General features: G+C 44.0%; 4 protein-coding genes across 5 annotated transcripts; 1 reads left to right on the top strand and 3 right to left on the bottom strand.

The window, feature by feature from the left end:
- Nucleotides 1-1,010: 1,010 nt before the first annotated feature.
- On the bottom strand, nucleotides 1,011-5,786 carry LOC100276678 (F1F0-ATPase inhibitor protein). The gene is made up of 3 exons (NM_001150405.2): nucleotides 5,494-5,786; nucleotides 1,862-1,900; nucleotides 1,011-1,343 (listed from the first exon to the last, which is right to left on the bottom strand). The coding sequence occupies exons 1-3, from the start codon at nucleotides 5,596-5,598 to the stop codon at nucleotides 1,131-1,133; spliced, it is 357 nt and encodes a 118-aa protein (NP_001143877.1). The 5' UTR covers nucleotides 5,599-5,786; the 3' UTR covers nucleotides 1,011-1,130.
- Nucleotides 5,787-5,993: 207 nt separating this feature from the next.
- LOC100193720 (40S ribosomal protein S25-1) lies at nucleotides 5,994-8,058 on the top strand. Its single transcript, NM_001291794.2, has 3 exons — nucleotides 5,994-6,088; nucleotides 6,173-6,382; nucleotides 7,638-8,058. The coding sequence occupies exons 1-3, from the start codon at nucleotides 6,086-6,088 to the stop codon at nucleotides 7,749-7,751; spliced, it is 327 nt and encodes a 108-aa protein (NP_001278723.1). The 5' UTR covers nucleotides 5,994-6,085; the 3' UTR covers nucleotides 7,752-8,058.
- Nucleotides 8,059-8,638: 580 nt separating this feature from the next.
- LOC100275589 (uncharacterized) lies at nucleotides 8,639-14,429 on the bottom strand. 2 transcript variants are annotated; one of them, NM_001149639.3, is made up of 7 exons: nucleotides 13,852-14,429; nucleotides 12,381-12,521; nucleotides 11,881-12,246; nucleotides 10,629-10,874; nucleotides 10,240-10,332; nucleotides 9,548-9,748; nucleotides 8,639-9,311 (listed from the first exon to the last, which is right to left on the bottom strand). In NM_001149639.3, exons 1-7 carry the CDS (start codon nucleotides 14,266-14,268, stop codon nucleotides 9,096-9,098), a joined length of 1,680 nt encoding a protein of 559 aa, NP_001143111.2. In that variant the 5' UTR covers nucleotides 14,269-14,429; the 3' UTR covers nucleotides 8,639-9,095. The 2 variants fall into 2 exon arrangements, with proteins under 2 accessions (NP_001143111.2, NP_001393792.1); NM_001406863.1 differs by lacking the exon at nucleotides 13,852-14,429 and adding an exon at nucleotides 12,789-13,213 and having other exon boundaries at nucleotides 8,973-9,311.
- A 2,858-nt stretch (nucleotides 14,430-17,287) lies between these two features.
- On the bottom strand, nucleotides 17,288-18,899 carry LOC103636583 (pectate lyase 1). The gene is made up of 3 exons (XM_008658935.3): nucleotides 18,051-18,899; nucleotides 17,828-17,966; nucleotides 17,288-17,733 (listed from the first exon to the last, which is right to left on the bottom strand). The coding sequence occupies exons 1-3, from the start codon at nucleotides 18,827-18,829 to the stop codon at nucleotides 17,521-17,523; spliced, it is 1,131 nt and encodes a 376-aa protein (XP_008657157.2). The 5' UTR covers nucleotides 18,830-18,899; the 3' UTR covers nucleotides 17,288-17,520.
- Between the last annotated feature and the right edge of the window lie 2,632 nt (nucleotides 18,900-21,531).

Raw genomic sequence — 21,531 nt, 5'->3', positions numbered from 1 at the left:
TAGTATGTTTTGATCATTGAAGTTTTCTTATCAAATAGTCTGTTGTTGGGTTCATGTAGCTATGACTTTATTTCTTAATGCTTGTAGAAATATGTATTCATTCCATTGTTTGCATTAGCCTATCAGTGATGGTTTCTTTGATTAACTTGAACAATAAAATCGTTGTGGTACTTTTATCTATTGCCCTTTCACCATGGGTTCTGTATTTCCCTGACATATCTATGTGTGATATCTTGCATGCAAATTTTTCTAATATATCAGAGCATAAAGGGAGCTTGAACTGCATAGTAATGTCAAGTTCCTCTACATTCGTTAGGTGTGATTGTTCGTAACTATCTATAACCATTCACTACACTTCAGGTCTTGCACCATAGTTTTTGCCAAGAGAATAGCAATTGTACTTGGTTGTTGTGCGAGTTTTCAAAAAGTTTGGATTTTTTCCACATCATCATGGCTAACTTTATATTTGCTCCTATGCACTTATTTACTACCTAACATCCATACAATCATTATACATTATACTATGCTGGTAAGCGAGATGGAAATGCGCGCATGGGCGCGCGCCATACACTAGTGTTTATTACAAATCTTGCTGGTAGCCTCCTGGCAGGCTGGCACTTGGAGCAAGTGTGAAGCAATAATGTTAATATATGCAAACCAACACATGCACTTTTGGACAGTTATGTATAAACCATGGAATAAAATTGTGAATCCCACAACATACGTAACACATGTAATAATCTATATAGGAAAGTACATGTAATAATCTATATAGGAAAGTAGAGCGTACGTTTGGAATTGAATCAGAAAGATTGTTTGGGAGAAAGGAATTGAAGTAGATTGAGGCCTGGTTTAGTGCCTCACCTTCTAAACCAAACTATCCAAAAACCTATCCAGCAACGATGTAGGCAGCACTACAAGCATCACTCAACATTGCAACCTGCCAAGCGAGGGAGAGAACTACTGAACAACTCGAGTGCATACTTCAAGGTTCTGTGATGCAACAGGCCTAAGAACAAGTAGTGCAGAGTAAATTTCAACAATTATTTTCAGAAGTTGCAGGTCTATGCGCAGAAAGTAAAACCATGGTGAGATATAAGGCCGACCATCCGCATTCACAACCTCCCTCTTCAGTCCACAACCTCCTCCGACTTCTTAGGCTTTAACAATAGATACCAACCCAAGCCACCCAGGGCAGCAACTGCGCCTGCCAGAACAGCATAGTTCTTGTTCTTGTCCGTCGACACACTTGCAGATGCTGACTCCGTTGGCCCAGCATCGGCCTTCACATCACTTGCTGCAGAGCCTGTGGTTGACGAGGGTTGCTCTCCTGAGCTGGGGCCCTGGAATCAATGTTACATCTTGTGTGAGAGTTTAATGTCTTCATAACCTCCAGCAACAAAACTACTGCTCAACAAGGGCATACATATAACACAAGTAAATAGTTCATGATTCCAAGTACGAGAATTTGTAAAACACAAGCATCAACAAAGCAGAAGAATATGATTGAGCACATGTTAACCAGAATGCTGGGGGGTTCGATGGGCTGAACTGTAAACTAATAGATGGTAACTGATGAGTAGAACTCATTACAAAAAAATAATAATTAGTCCATGTTTAACCTATTATCCAACGACAGACTAAACTTAAAATGGTAAATACTTGGGCACCTATCTTTAGCATTAATTTAGGATACACGACCAAGTAAAACAGGATAAACGATGATTAAATGGAAACAGCTAGTAACCGTGTAGTTTACACAGTGTGTAAACAGATTACAGGGTTGTTAACGACAACACTGGATCGAACATAAAAGAATGCTGCCCAATTCAATGCTTAGAGATATTGTGTATTTGCATACCTTGCGTGCGAGCTTCTCCAGCTTCTCTTGTTCCACTTTCTGCAGTAAAAATCAAAATGCAGTTGGCATGTTATTATCATGGCATCAAGAATAATGACAAGACATATTCAAATAGTCGGAAATAACCCAAATAGAGGTACCCTAAGGCTATCTCCAGCAGATCCCCTATCACATCCCCTATTTCAAACTCCACTCTGCAAACAATGTCATCTTCAGTTCCGCGTCCTCTATTTTAGATTGTCTGCTGGAGACAGTTTAAGGATATGTACTTCAAAAGAAGCAATGAAAAAGCTTATCCAAATACAATTGAGCAATTATCCCGCCATGTAAACAATACACCACTGAAGGTATAAACTTTTTACAGTTGAAAAGACATCAAATGAAGCATTCACTTTCATTATTCAACATGTGGCACAAGTTTTCACCACAGTAATGCAATCATTTTCAACGCAAATGTCTATCTTACAGGGCATGCACACACAAAAGGTAACATTTCAGATACATACTAGAAATTCACAGGTTCTAGAACTCTGATTGTATTACCAAATTAAATACTCATAACTAGTTTTGTTCATCTACATAAGCAAAAAAAAGATGATAAAGTTCACATAAGCCCAAAGTGGATGATTAAACTAAACTAACTTATGATAGGTTTAAAAACTAAAAAAAACTATAAGATCCAATACCATAAGTGATTTTTTTTTCAAAGAGTGTGGTCGAAGTTCTGCAAAGAGTCAACCAATAGAAATGTAGAACCAGAAGCAAGTCACAAGGCACCCGTTTGTTTCAACTTAAATCCAGATTCTAGCCGCCCAAAGCTGGTGCGAACTGCCAAAATACTTAGCTTTTAAGATCGCTTCGGTGAGAATCGCTTTGGTTAAAACCGTCCAAATCAAAGTGAACATAGAATCAACCGAGTCGTCGCGATAGAAGGAATCAGTCACTTCCTAGATCCTAAGCCCTATAGACCCCTTCATCTTCCTCCGCATGTAATCCCCACGATACTCAGATTCTCCCCACAGCTAGATTCTCAGAAAGCTCATCAGAAAAAGCTGAACCAAACAGGCCCAAGGATTAGCAATGTCACAAACTCACAATGTACCAATAAATTGTAGCATAATCACGACGAACCAAATAAATATAAATTGACGTATGACTGGATCATCGGACGAAAGGGCCTCTAGCTGAGTTGGTTAGGTGGTCTGGGTAGCACCCCTCAGGTCCTGAGTTCGACTCCCCGTGGAGCAAGTTACAGGCTAGGGGTAAAGAAATCCCTTCATCTGTCCCACATCAAAGCACAGGCTTGAGGCTAGCTCCCCAGTCACGGTTGTTCTCACATGGGCTATGGTGCCGTTGTGTATAGGTGGGGTAGGGGTTTGGGAGTTTTCTTGATCTGTGTGAGAAATCATCTTCTTAATATAATGTCTGAGAGGCTCAGGTTGAGTTTTTTTTTATTACTGGATCATGGGTGCAAAATACTATCCCGATGTCACTACGAAACATGCCTACACCACCACATAATCTTGCCCCACAGTACACTTGCAGTACCTAACTACACTCTAAGGCCATCCCGAGCAAATCCCCTATCTCATCCTCTATTTCAAACTCCACTCTGCAAACAGTGTCAAACGGTGTGACCCTTAACTTGTCCTTTAATAGTAACACATGCAAAACTAACTTTTCGTGAAGTAGCTATTTTGGTCACACCCATTAGCTCAGTGTGACCCTTAACTTGGCCATGTCAATCCATTTGGAGTGACTCAAGGAAAGTCGCACAACAAGATGATTGGAGTAATTGTCATGGCAAGTTGCCCGACATCAACTGTCTCTTGGGTGACACCAAGCAACTTGGCATGACCATGCTGCAGGAGTCGTACCAAGCTAGTTAGCGTGACCGAAATGACTAGATAAAGGGGAGGGGTAGATCTTGAAATGTATTTTGCACAAGCTACTATTAATTTTAAATTGAGAAAGGGCTAAAATAACAGATGGCATCAAAATCCAATGATAACAGGCTTATGTGGATATCATAACTCTCAACATCTATGGCTTAAAGTTTACACAAGAAAAACTTCAATGCAAACAACATTCACATTCATGATTCCAGAAACAAATGCTAATGTGGCACTAGCTTATTAAAAACGGTGATGGGTGCTTTGTAAGAAGACAGCAAAAAAGTCAGCTAATGAAATCATCATATACAAAAGAAAATAACATATCTGCTTTTCAATGAGCCCGCGAAAATCTGACAGTAACAGGAGCTTATAGAGTGACCTTCACAATTCCAGAACAAAAAACAACCCACACTCAGTCAAGTTCGCTAAAAAAAGCATGCATCTCAAACAAATGCGGACCAAAAGTATGGACAGCTAGACAGACACCATAAACTGATATGTTACTGGCTCAAGAGTGCAGGATAATATCCAATTCATTAACAAACAGCATGTATTAAATCACAGATAGCCACACCCAGCAGCATAAGAAGGCAACCTCAAAAAAAATCCCAAAGCCATAACATTTGCGGACACCACCATGAGTGCAAGGCTTCTATGGATGGTAGACAGGCCACATCAAAACTCAAGTGTTTCATGCATTACATCTATCAGAGCATCAGTATAATACTTCAGGTAGAAGTCAAAACCTGTTACGGTCACAGCGTTCATATCCATGATGCAAGAAGCATATATCCTTATGCAGATGACGTCATCACAATATATGTATGCATCAGTTTAGTAGTACAATTATGCATTGATTTGATCATTAGTTTAACAACAGGAAACTAACCAGATACAAGACAACAAAACAGAGAACTAGCATATAAATGGATCTCTCAAGCTATCATAAGCTGTAATTCTATCACCTAACTAATAGTTTTGCCTAACAATAGTGTAAGATAGATGAGACCTTAACGTCAATAAAAAGAACAAAAACAGCTCATATACAAACCACGCTTTCAAACTAGGCATAAGCACAGCAGTGAGTCCTGGGATGTCAGTAGGGAGGCAAGTGAGTTAAAGCAGGTAGACACTTAAAATAGCCAGTATGCAAGTTAATGAACCGACAAACTTGTGTCCCTAGATGGAAGCCTACTTTGTAGAGTAAGTCACCGCATCGACAATTGTACATGAACTAGTTCCAGAAACAAAAAAAAAAAAAAGATGCACAATCTGTCAGTCTCAGACATCAGAGAATCAAGTAGCATGCATCTCAACCAAAAGAGTGCTAAGAAAAAAAACGAGGCAGACGTAGATATTCAACAATTCGGCCACATAAATCGAAACTGCGACAGGACCAATCCAATGTCAACAACAAGCAACCGTTCACACAACACATACCCCCCGTCACCAGCACGATATTTTTTCCTTGAACCACACTACAACAAGGAACACTAGGAAAAATATTCCCAACACGCGCGGAGGTCACCGAAATACCGCATCACAACGCTCCAACACTTGCGGAACTAGACGCGAGTTCTAAAATCGTATAATCGGTCGCCTACTCAAAATCGCGTTTCGATCAGGAACCGAAGGTCTAGCAGTAGCAGGTACCACAATGGAGCAAGGAAGGATGGTGTGTGTGTGTGTGTGTGTGTGTGTGTGTGTGAGAGAGAGAGAGAAGAGAGAAATCTGGACCTTGATGTACACGTTCTCGGCGGCCTTCTCCTCCTCGCTGAGGACCTTGCCGCCGGAAGACAGAAACCTGCGCTGCAGGAACCTCGCCGCCGCCCTGGTCGCCATCGCTGCCGATTGAGAAACCCTGGATGACGATGATGTCACCCGCTCGACCGCTCCCTTGCTCTCCGCTTCGATCCCCTTGCCGGTTTCTGGAGCCCTCGGACCTTGGAAGTTGGAACGGAATAAAGCTGTCCTACCTACTCCTACGTTTTAATTTTGACCCTCCTAAAACATTTGCATGAGCACTTGTCCAGTCCTTCTTAGGGAGTGTTACGTAATAACTAAATAAAACATGGAGTGCTCTGCATGCATGCATAGTGGTGCTTCAATTTTTGCAGACACGGGGGTGTAAACGAGTATATGCCTCCCCGAAAAGGCGAAAACGTAGTCCCAGCCCTCCGATCGGATCAGACGGTGGAGAGCACGCATAGCCAGCTCAAAACCCTAGCCTCCAACTCATATACCAGCTGCTGGCCCCGACACGCATCGACTCCCGCCGCCGCCGCTTCCGCTCCGTCGCTCGCCTCACGCCTCCGGCGCCACCTCCACCATGGTGCATTTCTCGCAATCTCGCCTCTCCTCTCCACGCACCTGCGGCCTGGCCGTCTGTTGCTGACCGTTTCGATTGTTCTCTCAGGCCCCGAAGAAGGAGAAGGCCCCGCCGCCATCGTCCAAGCCGGCCAAGTCCGGAGGCGGGAAGCAGAAGAAGAAGAAGTGGAGCAAGGGTAAGCAGAAGGAGAAGGTCAACAACGCTGTGCTCTTCGACCAGGCCACCTACGATAAGCTGCTCTCCGAGGTGCCCAAGTACAAGCAGATCACCCCATCCATCCTATCTGAGCGCCTCAGGGTAATGCTACATCGCCTTCGTACCTTACTGCCTTCCTGACGATAGAACCTCAATGTGGTCAATGTGGTAGTTGTGGCATGTGTGTTTAGCATCTGGTGAATGAACTCGGCATGATTCCCAAAATGATTTGATAGTACAGTAAATATTTAGCGTTGCATAATGTAGTCTCCTGTATAATTAGAACTGCAGTTTCTGTCTTATGTTTGCATAGATGGGTTTAAACTTGCATCATATGTTTTGCATAGATAAATTTTCTGTGGCTCGAAACTATTCAATTCATCATGCTTATTTTGACTCGGGCTGTAGAATTTAGCTGTCTTGATTTGATCGTAGGAAAGCAGCATACTTGTTTGTGGCTTGTCAGATTCTCCTTCTGTTCTTTTTTATTTGTCGTGTTTTAGTTCAAAAATCAACTAACACAAATATTCGAGAACGGAGGTAGTAGCATATTGTTTATAAAACGGTTTGCAACCAGTGCAGTCACTTGGGATTAGGGTATACTCCCTCCGTTCCCTATCTTAAGGTCATAAAGGTATGTCATAACTCAAATATTTTCAACTTTGACCGTTAATAACAAAATATTCATAAATATTTATTACATGGAAATGAAACTATTAGATTTATTATTAAAACATCTACCACAACATCTACCACATTATATAATTTTTGCAATTTAAAATAATTATTATTATAGATATTATTGGTCAAAGTTTTGAAACATTGACTTAGGACAAACCTTTGGAGGGAGTATATAATATAAGATCAGTTTGGAGTGTCTAATATGTTTGTATTATTTGTAAGGCTTGATGGTTTTATACAGAATCACATCTGTATTTTGGTAATTACTTACAATCATTAGCTTATAGAGTCAACATGAATTATGATGCAGATGAATGATTCACTCACATGTCTGCATTTACCTTTTGTAAGACCTCGTTTTCAGGCCTGGTACACAGATGTGCATAGTGGTTTCTCATGTATATCACCTTTAGCATTAATCATAGTCTTAGCATTGCATGCATAAGCTAAGAATACTTTTCTCCATACTAGAAGGGTTTCATTTTTCAGAGTTATTTCCTTGTGCTTGCAGATATCTTATTTCAGTTTGCATCTGGTGCATCATCTAGCATATGTTTCCCCTACTTGTCGCTTGCTATTGCTGAACTATCCTGTTAGCAACTTGTGGTACATATTCAATTGGTCTCGTCAAATCAGCTTATGAATAAAGCAAGGTTTTGTTTCTTTTGATCTGCAGGTTAATGGATCCTTGGCACGGAGGGCCATCAAGGATCTGATGGCAAAGGGGCTCATAAGGATGGTCTCTGTTCATTCTAGCCAGCAGATATACACCAGGGCAACCAACACATGATGGGTGTTTTGCGTCTTGTGGACGTTATCTAGTCTAGACGACTTGATGTTGCTATTATATCAAGTTTAATTTAATCGTGGCTCGATCAATCTTACTGTCGTGTTGAATGTCGAATATTTTTGAGATTATTGTACTATTTTAATATCATGTTTTTTATAACATTTAAGACCATGTTGCCATCCAAATTTTAATCTTGGTGAGGAATATCAACCAATCTCTGCTCTGCAATTACAATTGCTGAAGTTGTTGCGTGTGTTATTATGAATTCAGTGTTACTTGACAAATTTATTTACAGTGTTACCCTGAGCAATATTTGGGTCATGCCTATGTTTATCAAGGATGCGGCTTTCGTTGCCATTTATGCTGGATTGGTACTTCGGTACAGCGGGAATGGCGCTTGTGCTAGTCCCAAATGTCGGTGAGGTGTATGGCACCGTCCTGTACTCTTCAATCATTTGATAACCAATGTCTTTCTTTGCTAAAGAGAAATGGTCATTATAATGCGGACTCACTAGAATCGGATCCATTTTAAATAGCGAGAGCTAGGATTCAAGGCATTCTATGCTAAAGAGAAATGATCGCTTCAAGTCATTCTTGGCTAAAGAGAAATGATCGCCATGTGTCACACTGACTAGAATTGAATCCATTCCAAATAGCCACAAGTCGAATAGACTGAATAGAAACTTTTTCCAAGCAGAGGGAGGTGTGCTGGCGACGCGACGGGGAGCCACGCTGATCATACTCATACACTGATACACCATGTTTTTACGACCGTCGTCTGGTACGCGTTTGCTAGTCTCAGCCTAATCGACCTGGCTCTGTGCTCCTAAGGTTGAGCATAACTTACGTTCTAAATTGCTGCAGCATTGAGAACTTGGTAACAGAGACAGATATCATTCATCAATTTTGGTTTTTGATACTCGGGTTGATTTCTATTCACTGGCTCAGACGATACACACAGATCCAGATCCTCCGATTGCTTACTTCCACATAGTCAAATCTTTTTACACTCTGTAATCCGCAATGGGAGGCACATGCATATGGGCATGGGGATCATGTAATCAGCTCAGTCCAAAGGCGCACATACATTATACATTTTTTACTGTTACATAAGTAAACACTGATAAAAAGATCAAGCATGGTTACTGTACATTTGTGTGATTCATGTTCTTCCTTATTCGAGGAAGTCTCACATAAGTTGCCTACAATCAATACACGCTTCTCAAGGGCAAGCAGTACATACCCCCATAGTACTATTATACTAGTATAAATGTATAATATTTACAGCTGAAGCAATGGCTACAAGGGAGCGTGAATAAAATGCACACGCATATCTGGTTAGCACTAGCAGCCCTTAGTCCTGTTGTAATCTGGAGGCAGGGATGGACATCTCTCGTTCATGTGGGCATAGGGTTTCATGGTGTTGTATCCAGGCAGCTCCATCCGGTACTTGCCCTTGATCTGGCAAAAGGGAAGCTTCACATCGTCATCCTTGTTGCACCACTCCGGAAGTCGGGTCGAGTTGTCCTCAAAAAAGTTGAGGATATAAGCATCTTTTATCTGCAAAATATGGGGGAAATAGAATTGAGAAAGACAAGACTCCGCCAATAGCTTCTGTATAAGCCTCTACCGTCAGAAACTCAAATGCACAAGACTCTTTTCTCCAAAATGGTAGGCCAGTGTTCCACTGTGCACTAGACAATGAGATACGTGCATTCACGAAACAGATGTCCCCACCAGATGCTTTTGCTGCCTAGGCATAGAGACTTGAACGCAAAGGATTCAGGAGCACTTACTGTGAATTCAGTAACTTCAATAGAGCTGGTAATAGGGTCAAAGAGTCCAGCCTCCTTGTACATCATAAGGACGAAAGCCACACAAGATGCTGACTGACCATCTTCATAGACCCAGCTATCGTTCTCAGGAACAGATAGTAACTTGTCAAATGTTATCCCACGTTTCTCTGATTCCACTATGATTTCAGAAAGGTCAAGACCCTGAAAATAAAAAAAAAGAACTAAATAACCTAGTGCACAATAAAATGAAATTAAGTCCAAGATTTCTGTATGTGAATAATTAACACAGTGTAAAATTGTCGATAGGCCTCAAAGAGTGAAACTACAAAACAGTAATACCAGAAGGTATTAAACAATAAGCAATGGCAGTTGTATTATAGATACAAGGAACCCAGATACAGCTTCAGTACTTGACCCCTTAGTCCGAACACAAATGTCTAGCACACAATAACATTTGCATTTCTACCTATAGCCCCTAATGCTCACATAGCAGGCCTTGTGAGCATGGTTGACAAAGTTAAAATTTTCCAGCAACCTCAACCCATGTCTAAAATGGTAAAACCTCAAATGGTATGAAAACAAAGGTAAGGCATCATGCCATGCAGAAATAAATTGTCTATAAATCCAAAGGGAACAATAACTTGTACAGGAGAACATCTAGCAGAAACACCAAAAAACAAATTTAAGCAAACCTTAGTTCCAAGCCGTTTGTTAAGGGCTTCTTTCCACATATTAGCAGCATACTCTGGTTGAAGCTTGCTCCATACAGTCATAACAGAAGCAACCTGTGGACATTCATAAAGATTTCAGTAACAAAGCTAATAAACCATTCAAACAATGCAGAATCAAACCTAAACTGTTAAAAGAAAAACTGGAATAGAAACCACTACCATAACCTTAACGTGTTACTATATCTATCCTAAGAATTAGAACATTATCTGCTGTGAGTAAAACACTAATTAGGTGAATTTGCAGTACGCAATATCTAAGCTACAGTAACACACAGGGCAAGATATGCAACGCATATATAAACAGGTTTAGCAGTAAAGTGATCTTCAAAGTTGAACATGTAGAATCATACCACATGAGCATCTAATGGTGGTGGATAATTATCACTGATGGTATCAATCCAGCTAAATATCATATTGTGATACCCATAAGGTTTCCCCTCCATGCTTTTTGCATAAATCCAAGCTGCTGTCTCATTAAATTTTGCCCGCAGATCTGGATGCAAAGGAAGCAGTGCAATCTGAGGATTTGAGTCATCCTTTGTCACTTCAAACTCCCACCATTCCTCCCAGGGCAGGATAGCAATAACATCTTCTCCCTGCAATCCACCATTTGTTAGCTTAATTTTGGACATTGGAACTGCTCCAGCTCATAAAGAAATAGTGCACTACATTGGAGAGAACCCAGTGCCATAGGTACGCAATATCCTATGAGATATAACTAATATAATCACCTAGTCAGATAATGTTGCATATCTGTTGAATTCGATCCGTGCATGCAATAGAATGAAATAAGAAACAACTAGCTATGCTGGAACTTGCCCAAGTTGTATTCCAAAGCATATAGTTTGCATCCAGATGAAACAGCTACGGTTCACTGGGCAATAACATCCCTTGTTTTGCCTTTCCTATTTTGTAGGGTTTTTTCCTGTTCTGTTAAGCAAATATCTGAGATGCTTTCAGATGATTTGAGAAAACATCCATACACATTTAGAATTTAGATACAGACTACAACAAGAACATGGTTTTCTGGCTGAACACATACAAGCTATGCAAAGCATTAGAGTGTACACTGTATCCTAGTGAGATAATGCAAATTCATCATTCATATTCTGTAGTAGTTTGGTCATTCCCTGAAATTGTTGGCTTGTCATCCTTTTTACCAGAAACGAAAAGGGTACACTTTAAACATCATTTTGAATCGAAGAGTTACAAGATAATCAATATAACCTAAACATATCATCCAACATTGTCTTCATGATGTTTATTCATAAATATTTAACATGACTAAGGGGGACAGACCCAGTGCAAGAGGCTGCCATATGAGTAAGGTGTGTGGAAGGGATAAACCAAGGTGACCTGGTAAGACTGCTTCAAACACGTGACCTGGTGAGGTGACTCAGTGAGACAACTCTTACCACTACACTAGGCCTGCCCTTCAAATATTTAACATGACTGAGAGTTAATATTTAGTCTAATTTGTTTTTTTTACAGAAAGGGGATTCCCCCCTATTTCATTAGGAAATAGTGTTTAGTCTAATTTGATAATCACATAGAATGAGGAAACAACAGAAGTAAATACGATATGATGGTTAAGGACCAGACCTGTTCATTTTCATTACCAGATTCCCCAACCCAAAGCTTTCCATCGGAGTCCCTCAGGCAAACCGCAGTATGGCCAGCATAAGCGCCAGTAACCCACTTCTCCAGTGTTTCAAAACCACCCCAACGCCCGCGAATCTTCGATAAAACCAAGAAATCTCCCGACTGGATATCATCAGGATTTAACTCTGAGACCCAAGGTTTTGGGCGTTCCTCAAAGGTGGCACCCATATGCTTCTCGAGAAAAGCAAGATTCGCGTTCTCACCCCATGCAGTATTTGTGAACAGAGGGAAGACATCCCAGAGTGCTCGAAGTGTGCCAATTGTTCCAGATGGCATGAGGAAGATGGACACACCATTACGTTTCACCTATTTTCAGGTAACAGGGTAGAAAATTTGTATCAGCTATGGATTGAATAAATAAGATTTTTTTTTTGGTACTGATGGTGTATAAGTTGAAGAAATATTGATAGTATAAAGTAAAGGAGAAAGTGAACACTTACATACTCATACTCAGCCTCGCTTTCCCATTCTTTGATATCAAGAGTGTGCTCTCGCCCCAGAAAGTAGTAATCCCATGTAACTCTGTATGGTGTTGCAAATACATACAGATCTATGCAAGTCCAGCTGTGTGCTTTGGATGTCTGCGCAAGTTTATAATCGATTTTAGACCAACATTAAGGCAAAGGAAAACAACCGCGCAGAAAATTAGGAGCAGAATTTTACTGAAATTACACTGCAAGAGCAAAGTGGAGTAGTACTACTAAATAGACGAGAACACGGTACGTTTAAAATAGTTCGATGTGCTTTATAGATTTTATTTAGCTGAACGCAAGCTCAGAAGTCAGAACCACCAAATTTGAACCGGTCACCCTCGCGTGGCCCCATCAGTAGCTCCGTCGCCCGCTTACCTCCACATGGACTACGCCGCCTCCGAGCCCCCCGCCGGTCCCGTTGCGGAACTCCACCCACGCCCTGTTCTCGTAGAAGCAGGCGCCCTTCCACTCGGCGACCGGGTAGGCGTCGTCGGACCCCGGCGCGCGCGCGGCCCCGACGAAAGCCGGGAGCAGGTCGGCGGGGCCCCGCAGCGCGAGGCGGCGGAGCAGCGGCTGCGCCACGGGCCAGGGCAGGAGCGGGAGGAGGTCGCCCGGGAGGACCGGGGCGCGGAGGAGGAGCGTCTCCAGAAGGACGCGCCGCCGGGCGGCGGAGAGGAGGAGGAGGAGGATGAGGACCAGCAGAGTAGGAAGAGCTAGGAGCTTGAGCTTGGGCGCCGTCATGACGGCGGCGGTTAGGATTAGGCTTACTTCAGGCACTTGCGCTCCCCCCCTAATCTCGGGGGAGCGGTGAGGAGCTCGCGGGCGAAGATAGGGGGATATGGAAATCCGAATTGGCCAGATCCGAGATCAAACGGAAATTCGCGTGTTCTCCAAGGTTGTTTCAGTTATTTTTTTGTGCTGCTAAACATATTTCTAATCCTGCGAGAATTGACCAACCAACGCGAGGGTCGAGGGGCGATCAGTACAACACTACAGTCATGTTTGGTTCACTGCCTCAGTTGCCACACTTTGCCTACCTTTTTTGTCTAAAGTTAGTTATTAAATTCGAACGATTAAACTTAGATAAAGTGTGGCACATTTAGCCACAAACCAAACAGGCCTACAGCTTCACCAAGGTGTTGTTGCGGGTTGGAATTCTCATCCGCGTCGATAGTTATAGTTAAACCAACCAAAACTTGTCTTGCACAACCCCACGGATATTTGTGCATATGTCATGTGTGGCAGACACGCAAGGTGCAGAAACAGTTACGTCGCGGACGTGGGGCGTGTCGGTGTCACTGTCTCGAGTGTCTGTCTACCATGTCTGTAGAGCCAAGACCTCTCTCTCTCTGGATCCATCTTAATTTGTTCGGCAGCACAAGCACACCGTGTTACTGCAAAATTGTGCTCAGCTTCGGTCGGGGGAGGAGGCCCGTACCTTGATATGGAGTGTGCCGCCGCCGTACTTGGACCCGCTCTCGTTGTGGAACACCAGCCACGCCTCGTTCTCGTAGAAGCAGGCCCCCTTCCATCTCACCGTCCCCCCGCTGCCGGGCACCGAGCCCGACCCGCCGGCCGACGCGGCGCCGACGAACACCGGGAAGATGTCCGAGACGCCGCGGAGCGCCCGGAGCGCGGCCATGGCGACGCCCCGCGGCAGGAGGGGCAGCAGGTCCGCGGGGCTGAATGGGAGGACCGTGAGGGTACGGCCCCACGGCGCACCCACGCGCCCGAGGTATCCGTCGGCTTCCGATGAGCCCGTGGAGCAGAGCAGGAGCACGACGGCGAGCGAGGCTGCTGCTGCCGCCGCGAGCGGCAGTGCGGTGGTAACGAGCTGCTTGCTGCGGTTCGCCATGGCGGTCTACTGCTCTGGTCTACGGCCTATGGGGGACTGGTCGACTCGAGGATTTCTTATCGGGAGCTGGCCTGGGTTTTCCGCTCGGTTCCGTGTCAGACTGAGCAGCGAGGTGAATGGAGACACAGACACGGGCAGCGATGTCTGCTACGCAAATGTATTTGTTGCTTCTTCACCCAGTTGTTGAATTGTGTGGTTTTGAGCCCTCGAGGGCCCCCGGAGTCTCGAGAATTTAATGATTCTGTTACTGTGATTGGAGAGCTCTGAAGAAACATAAGTCTATACATGTACATGTGGGCCGGCCTGGCCCGGCACGGCACAGGCCCACAAAAGCACGGCCCACAAAGACACGGCCCACAAAAGCACATATCTAATTATGGGCCGTGCCGTGCCAGCACGTGTGCCCAGTCATCGGCCCACGGCACGGCCCACAATTAGTTATGTGTGCCAGGCCGGCCCAAATAGCCCAAAATATCTTAATGTGCCAGACCGGCCCATATACATACAATAGTAATATATCAACAAAAAATATAATATATATATATATATGACCAAAATAAAACTAAGATGTTTTGTGGATGCACATTATAAACCTTTGGTCATAAAGAAAAAAAAATATTACAAATAGCTCACAAATAATATTCAGTTCTATGTTTAGTGTTTAATTGAGTACTATACATCCATACAGAATACATATACAATGATCATCATCACTATTCACTATCCATATCTAGGTATTGGTTCTCGATGGCTTATTGAAGCTCTAGATTCTCCAAGTTATGCTAGTCATGTGGGCTTTGACGGACCTTAGTTAAATACTGAGTCTATATTTAGTGGGCCTCTGTGGGCCTTAGTTAAATGGGCCGTGCCAGGCCGGCCCGTGGGCTTGACTTGAGGCCCAGGCACGGCCCACAATGTGGGCCGTGCCGGCCCAGGCCCACAATTAGATTGGGCCGTGCCAGATATGGGCCGTGCCAGAAATTGTGTGCTTTGTGCCGGCCTATTAGGCACAGCACAAATGTACACCTATACATAAGTCGATGGATTGGGTGTTATGGTGAAATTTATCTGTTTAAATTCAACTGAGTTTATATATTAATATTTAGATCTTTAAATTTATCTAAGGCTAACTTAGGTTTTACATCTACCTACCGCTTGCGAAAATACCAACCACCAAAAAATCATTTAGGAGTAGTTTGGAAACCTTATTTTTCAAGAATTTTCGTTTTTTTCAAAGGAAAATGGACTAAATTCCCTTGGAAAAATGAAAACCTCTTGGGAAAATGAGGTTCTCAAACTAGCCCTTATGAAATAATCATTTTTTGGATGCGTGTATCTTAAGACGACTAAGATACGACCACCGACGTTAATCGATTTTTTTACTCTATTAAACCCATCCTTGCAAAGGTCACTAAAATAGTAATTATCGTGGTTTTGGAGGTGAGCTAGTGTGGACTCAATCTGAATGATGAGCCGCTGAGACTCAACTGATAGGTTTGAAACGATGTGTTATACTTGTTTAGGCTTGTGCTTAGTCTAGTGTTGATCGTAGTATTGCTAAGGACGTGTTACAACTGGTGTGCTTGTGTGTCGTTCGAAGGAAACTTCTTTCTTTTATATCTTAAGAGATAATCCTTAAATTGGAATCCCTTCCTTACTAGAGAGAGAAAGAGAGAGGGAGGGAGGGAGAGAGAGAGTCCTATCCGCCTAGGTCAACAAACTGGGTCTCCTTTCCTATGTGTGGACGTACCCCTGACATGACGCTGCCCATCACACTGGTCTCTGTAGTGAGTCCGTTGCTGACGTCCAGGTGGCAGTGTATGGCGCGTCCCGCGAGCCTGCCCCGAGGCGCGGTCGTATGTGGCATGGATCCGTCCGTTGTATGACCTTTGTCAGCTCCCATCATACGTGGTATATTGTTTCGTCCTTTCCGATACACGGGTCACTGTTAAGACTCCTATGTTGAGGTCTCCTCTGACTGGGGTTGTCTGTCCTTACGAGGTAATTGAGGGTATTGTCAAGATACCACCTAAAGAACAATGCCACGTGAACATTACTTTAGACAATATTTAGGAGTAAGTCATCCATAATTTGGAATTTGACACATATAAAATAAACGACACCATTAGTAGTAGAATCTAAGAATCACTTATATGCACTTGATATCATTTGTTAGAAATTTTGAAGAGTTATGTGTCGTGCTTCTAATCATTTTAAATCATGTAGATTTGCTCTATGGGTATGAAAGAGGTCGAGCAATTCTACCATATAATTAACCTAGTGTATGCATGACTAAAAAGTTAAAACAATATGTATAACAAAACTAGGTGTGGAAGGTAAACTTGATACCACTCGAAAGATATGCATACCAATAAGAAGGTTTAAAACTAATTACCGAATTATGGGTGGAGAGTTTGGGTCCATAATCTTCACTAACCCTACTTGGTAATAATCTTGAAACATTATGATATATCTCATGATATACATCTCGACTTTGCCAAGTCTCTAAATTTCTCAGTACGTTGGACTTCTCACCTCCCACGTAAGATGCAAAACCTTTCTGGCGATCTTCTTGGTTGAGATGATCCTCTTTAGCACCAAAATTCATTTGCCCCCTTTGTTGTTGGCTTGCTTATTCAGCTTCATGGCTATCACCTCGACGTTTTCTTCTTCTTGAGGAGATAAGGTGTGGTAGACTTCTTGTTTACCTTTATTGGTTTAGATGTTGGAGAGCTTGCTTGTTTGATTTGGCTTTTCTCCCTAGTTGTTCACCTTGCACTTAAAAGACTTACGTCACACAAAGCAAACCATAGTTTATTTCACTCCCTTGGTAGTGTTATCTTGATGAGGTTGGATAGGCTTTGTATTCCCTTTTCTTCTTGGTCAAGTCCTTAAATGAATTGAGCCATTTCTTATTTGAGTTGCTCATTTTCCCTTGTAATTGCTTTGAACATGTTTTTACAATGACATTTTAAATATAAAATTGTTTGCAAGGGGTTGAGTTTATATAAATCAAATCAAAGCAAGAAAGTGTAGGCATCCTTTTTTTTTGTCAAATTTAGCTATTTCAATATAATCCATGTCGGTTACTGGAATCTCTGATAGAGCTTCATGTTGTTCTGCCACACCATGCTGGGTGCCGCGCGCCCCTGGTTACAAAGGATATGCATCGAGACACAACAGCGAGAGGGAGGAGACATATAACTGAGTAAACTCTGATAGTGGCGGGCGCATTTGGTTGTCTCCATCTGATCAGCAAGCAGAGCCGACAGAGCACCTGAGAACGCCGGCATCCTTGGTCAGCGACTTCACTTGGTTGGAGCTGGCTGCCGCGAAGGCCTGGTGCTTGTTGTAATTCGGCCGCACCCTGCTACCCGTCTGCTTGAAGACAGCGCCGTTCAGGAAGGAGTCCCCGATGGAGGCCCAGTCCCATTCCCTCCCCGCGACCGGCATCCTTCTCGTCACCTGATCAAGAGAAACAGATTACGACGTAGTACATACAGAAGCTGCAGACGACAAGAAGACTGAATGACTGATAAAAGCTGAAACTGTGAGAGACCTTCTTGTTATCTGCTGCGGCGGAGGCCACGAACAGGTTGCCCTGGCTCTTGACGCTTGGTCCCATGCTTCCTCCAATGGCGTAGTCTTTCCATCCCAAGTATACATTGTTCACAACGTGAGCGTAGCCATGCCTAATCCTGCAGAACGCGAGAAGAACTTAAAATGGTGCAAGGCCGAACCGACGATCGAACATGTCACAACGTTATTGGTCAGGTACAGACCTCGGCATGCGCTGGTTGACGCTCGGCCCGAACCGGTTGAACGCGACAGTGACGCGCATCCGTCGGTCCTCGGCGTGGCCGTCGTCGTGGCCGAGCAGCATGACCTTGTCGTGGTTGAAGAACCAGTTGTTGGAGATGGTCACGTCGGTGGATCCGACCGTCACGTCCAGCAGCCCGTCCTCGCACCGCGACAGCGAGTTGTGGTCGATCCACACCTTGGCGCTCGACACCAGCCGGATGGCGTCGCCGTCCATGCCGCCGGCCGGCTGCACGGCGCCGCCGGGCCTGACGGCCAGGCCCTCCGGCTGCGAGCGGCAGCCGTGGATGTGCAGCCCGTGGATGATGACGCTGCTCACCCGGTGCAGCACGATGCCCGCCCCGCCGGCGATGTGCACGTCGGCGCCGCGCCCGTCGATGGCCGTGAAGCTCTTCACGAACAGCGGCTGCGCCAGCCTGATGTGCATGTCCCTCTGGAAGGTGATCCACACCTTCCCGCCCAGCACCGTCGCGCCGTACCGCAGCGTGCCCGGGCGCGGCCGCACCGGGTCGTCCCCGGGGTCCGTCACCGTGTACGGGATGACCCCGGGCCCGCGGTTCTGCCGCATCTTCCCGGCGAAGCCCACCGAGCACGCGGCCAGCCGCTGCCGGTTCGCGGCCCAGTTGGGCTGCCCGCGCCAGCACCGGTCGATGACGTTCGCGCCGTCGACGACCTTCGTCGTCACTGCCCCGTGGAGGAGGATCGAAAGGAAGACGATCGCGAGCACTTCTTTGGAGGCCATACTCGAGACGTGTGTCAAGCTCGAACCAAGCCTGTTGCTCGCCAGTTTGAGGGCGGCGGCAGTGTCAATGTATATACTGGGCAGCATGGTGAGATGCCACTGAGGCGTTGGTGCCATTTGTTTGTTTTAGTACTATTTATTAGAATTTATTAGAAGAAACTGCCGGATGCATGTAACTGCGTCCGTTTGTGTTTGTTTAAAGTGAACTCGTGATGGTATTGGTTAATGTTTCATCGATGAGCAACAATAACCATGGCGGAGCTGCTGGTTATGACTTAGTTTGGCCGTCCTTTAGTTCTGTGATGTTAGATTCCTCAAGTGGCCCCAAAGCATTTTTTTCTACTATTATTTTTTGTGTTTTCTTTGACTAGGTGGAACAGGTAACATTCGCTTCAAAATTCGGATGTTCTGTCATGTTCAAACATTCGATTTTGCCATTGAGCTTAACCATGTGCGTAATTTGATCCACGCAGAACACTCGGGAGCTTACAACACACAATCACTCGCATTTGAAATGACCACATCCTAGTTTAAATTTGAACCATTTTTTAAGGACAAAATAGCGTACAATGTCGAATTAAGCTAATGAAGCAAGAACCATCAGGTCAAACCACGATTAAACTTACAGATCAAGAACTTTTGGTCAAACTAGCTTGACCAAACAACCATCCCAGTTTGATAACACCGAGGCCCTGTTTGGAAGCGGAGTTTTTTTAAGGTTTTTGAGAAATATCGTGGTATTAGCTAATACTATAGTATTCTGGACCAAAATTTGTTTGGATGATCATTAAAAAACAGAGTTTCTAATACCATGGTTTAGCCAAAACTGTGGTATTTTTACAGTATTTGACACACAAGTCTGGACCTAAGTTTTTCTTCACGCGAACGCTAGCGCACAAGTTTCCCTCCACCTGACCCCGTCTCGCGCCTTTTATTTTTTCCCTATTCTCTCAGAACCCGCCGCTTCCCCGTTTCTCCAAGACGACCGCCTCCATTTCTCCAAGACGCCGCCTCCCCAAGGCTCCCTTGGACCTGCGCTGCCCCCACTGTGAGCCACCACCTCCACGCTGTGAGCCGCCGCCTCCCTGCCGCGCGACCCGCCGTCTCCCCCCAGCTCCCTCGGACCCGCGCCGTCCCCCAGGATTTCTCGTCGTGAGCCGCCCCTTCCCTCGCCGTGAGCCGTGAGCTGCCCCTTCCCTCGCCGTGACCCGTGCCGTCCCCCAGGATCTGTCGCGTTCACCGCCGGCTCCCCAGGTTCCCTCATACCCGCGCCGTCCCAGGATCTGTCGACGTGTCCCTGTAGCCCCAGCGCCGTCCCCAGCTCCCTCGCCTCCCTGTTGCTCCCAGCATGCGAGGAACTGGGAAGGAAGACAAGGCTGGTATGTTCCCTATATTCCTCTCTTATTTCTAGCTAGGGTTACATATTTGCATAGTTTAGCACTTCACTGGTGATCCCTGTTTGGTTCATGTCATTTGAATTTTGTTTGTTCTAGGGAAAATTGAGATTAGAGCTGATTGGAATGAAGGAAGAACATGGTTTTTTGTGAGCATCCTCAAAGAGTACAACTCACCAAGATATCATGCGTAGAATGGATGGACCAAAGAGGCATGGAACAGTATGACACAACGTATTAATGAAAGGTTTACATCAGCAAACTTTGTAGTGTCGCAGTTGAAGGATAGAGAGCAAATGCTAAAAAAGGACTATAATGCTGTGAAGATCATTGTGTCAAATAGTGGCTTTGGTTGGGATAATGATCTGAAAATGGCTACCACTGTGGGTATGAGTCTTTACTTATGTCTTTTACCTTAACATAGATTCTACTCGTTGCTAATTTTTTTGTGCTTGTACAGGTAAAATAGCAAAAGGGAAGAACTGTAGGCGATCTTTAGAAAAAGAATGCAAGGTTGCCAACAAAACTGGACAAGAAGATTATGTGCAGATAAGTACACCTAGTCCAACTATTAATGGTATGCAGAGTTCATTTTTTGACTTATTAGAAGATGGTGCTGATTTGAACAATGAAAATGGGTTCAATATGGACATAAACACTAGTCAATATAGAGCTTTGGAGGAAGAACAATTTGGTACAGAGTAAACAAATAGAGCAATCTAATCTAATCAATGATCCATTCAGCATGTTCAAATGTATGTTGAAATTGAAGAGTTTGCCTCTAACTCAAACTGAACTATTCAAGGCAATCAATTTTCTAAAAGGGGACAAAGAAGCTAGGGAGATATTCATTTGCTGTGAAGAGCAGTCTCTTGCAGAAGCTTACATCAATGGGTCTATTTCTGACTAATGCAAGGTAATCAGTTTACTGTTACTAGTTGTTTGCAATATGTTCTAGATAATCTGTCCGCATAGCCTGTGCAATCTGATTTCTTTTGAAATTTCTTGCACGCCTTCGTTCATTGCACGACATCACATCTTCAATGTAGTTTTCATCTCCTTCTGGAATATCCACTATGTCGCCAGGATTAACTTGCATGTTATCTTCATTAAGCCATTGTTCACAACCATCATTGATTTTAATGAAATTGTGTAGTACACAACCAGCCAGTACAATATCTCTTTGAGTCTCTATAGAATAATAAGAAGCACATTTGAGAATAGGGAAACACATTTTGAGCACACCAATAATGCGTTCAACATGGTTCCGTAGTTGGGCATGTCGTAGGTTGAACAACTCCTTTGCAT

This window comes from Zea mays, chromosome 8, assembly GCF_902167145.1.
Source record: "Zea mays cultivar B73 chromosome 8, Zm-B73-REFERENCE-NAM-5.0, whole genome shotgun sequence".
Classification (NCBI taxonomy): Eukaryota; Viridiplantae; Streptophyta; class Magnoliopsida; order Poales; family Poaceae; genus Zea; species Zea mays.
The sequence above is the reverse complement of the archived record's forward strand: the minus strand, read 5'-3'. Positions and strand labels throughout refer to the sequence as shown.

Bases quoted from the DNA above. Each gene is read 5' to 3' on its own strand.
- LOC100276678 (NM_001150405.2), bottom strand. From the start codon at position 5,598: ATGGCGACCAGGGCGGCGGCGAGGTTCCTGCAGCGCAGGTTTCTGTCT. The intron at 1,901-5,493 runs GTCCAGATTTCT...TTTTTACTGCAG, and splicing joins CCGAGAACGTGTACATCAAG to AAAGTGGAACAAGAGAAGCT. The intron at 1,344-1,861 runs GTATGCAAATAC...CATTGATTCCAG, and splicing joins TGGAGAAGCTCGCACGCAAG to GGCCCCAGCTCAGGAGAGCA.
- LOC100193720 (NM_001291794.2), top strand. The intron at 6,383-7,637 runs GTAATGCTACAT...TTTGATCTGCAG, and splicing joins TCCTATCTGAGCGCCTCAGG to GTTAATGGATCCTTGGCACG.
- LOC100275589 (NM_001149639.3), bottom strand. From the start codon at position 14,268: ATGGCGAACCGCAGCAAGCAGCTCGTTACCACCGCACTGCCGCTCGCG. The intron at 10,875-11,880 runs GTCTGGTCCTTA...GGTGGATTGCAG, and splicing joins CTGGTAATGAAAATGAACAG to GGAGAAGATGTTATTGCTAT. The intron at 9,749-10,239 runs GTTTGCTTAAAT...TTTTATTTTCAG, and splicing joins ACAAACGGCTTGGAACTAAG to GGTCTTGACCTTTCTGAAAT.
- LOC103636583 (XM_008658935.3), bottom strand. From the start codon at position 18,829: ATGGCCTCCAAAGAAGTGCTCGCGATCGTCTTCCTTTCGATCCTCCTC. The intron at 17,967-18,050 runs GTCTGTACCTGA...CGCGTTCTGCAG, and splicing joins GTCAACCAGCGCATGCCGAG to GATTAGGCATGGCTACGCTC. The intron at 17,734-17,827 runs GTCTCTCACAGT...TCTCTTGATCAG, and splicing joins CCGCAGCAGATAACAAGAAG to GTGACGAGAAGGATGCCGGT.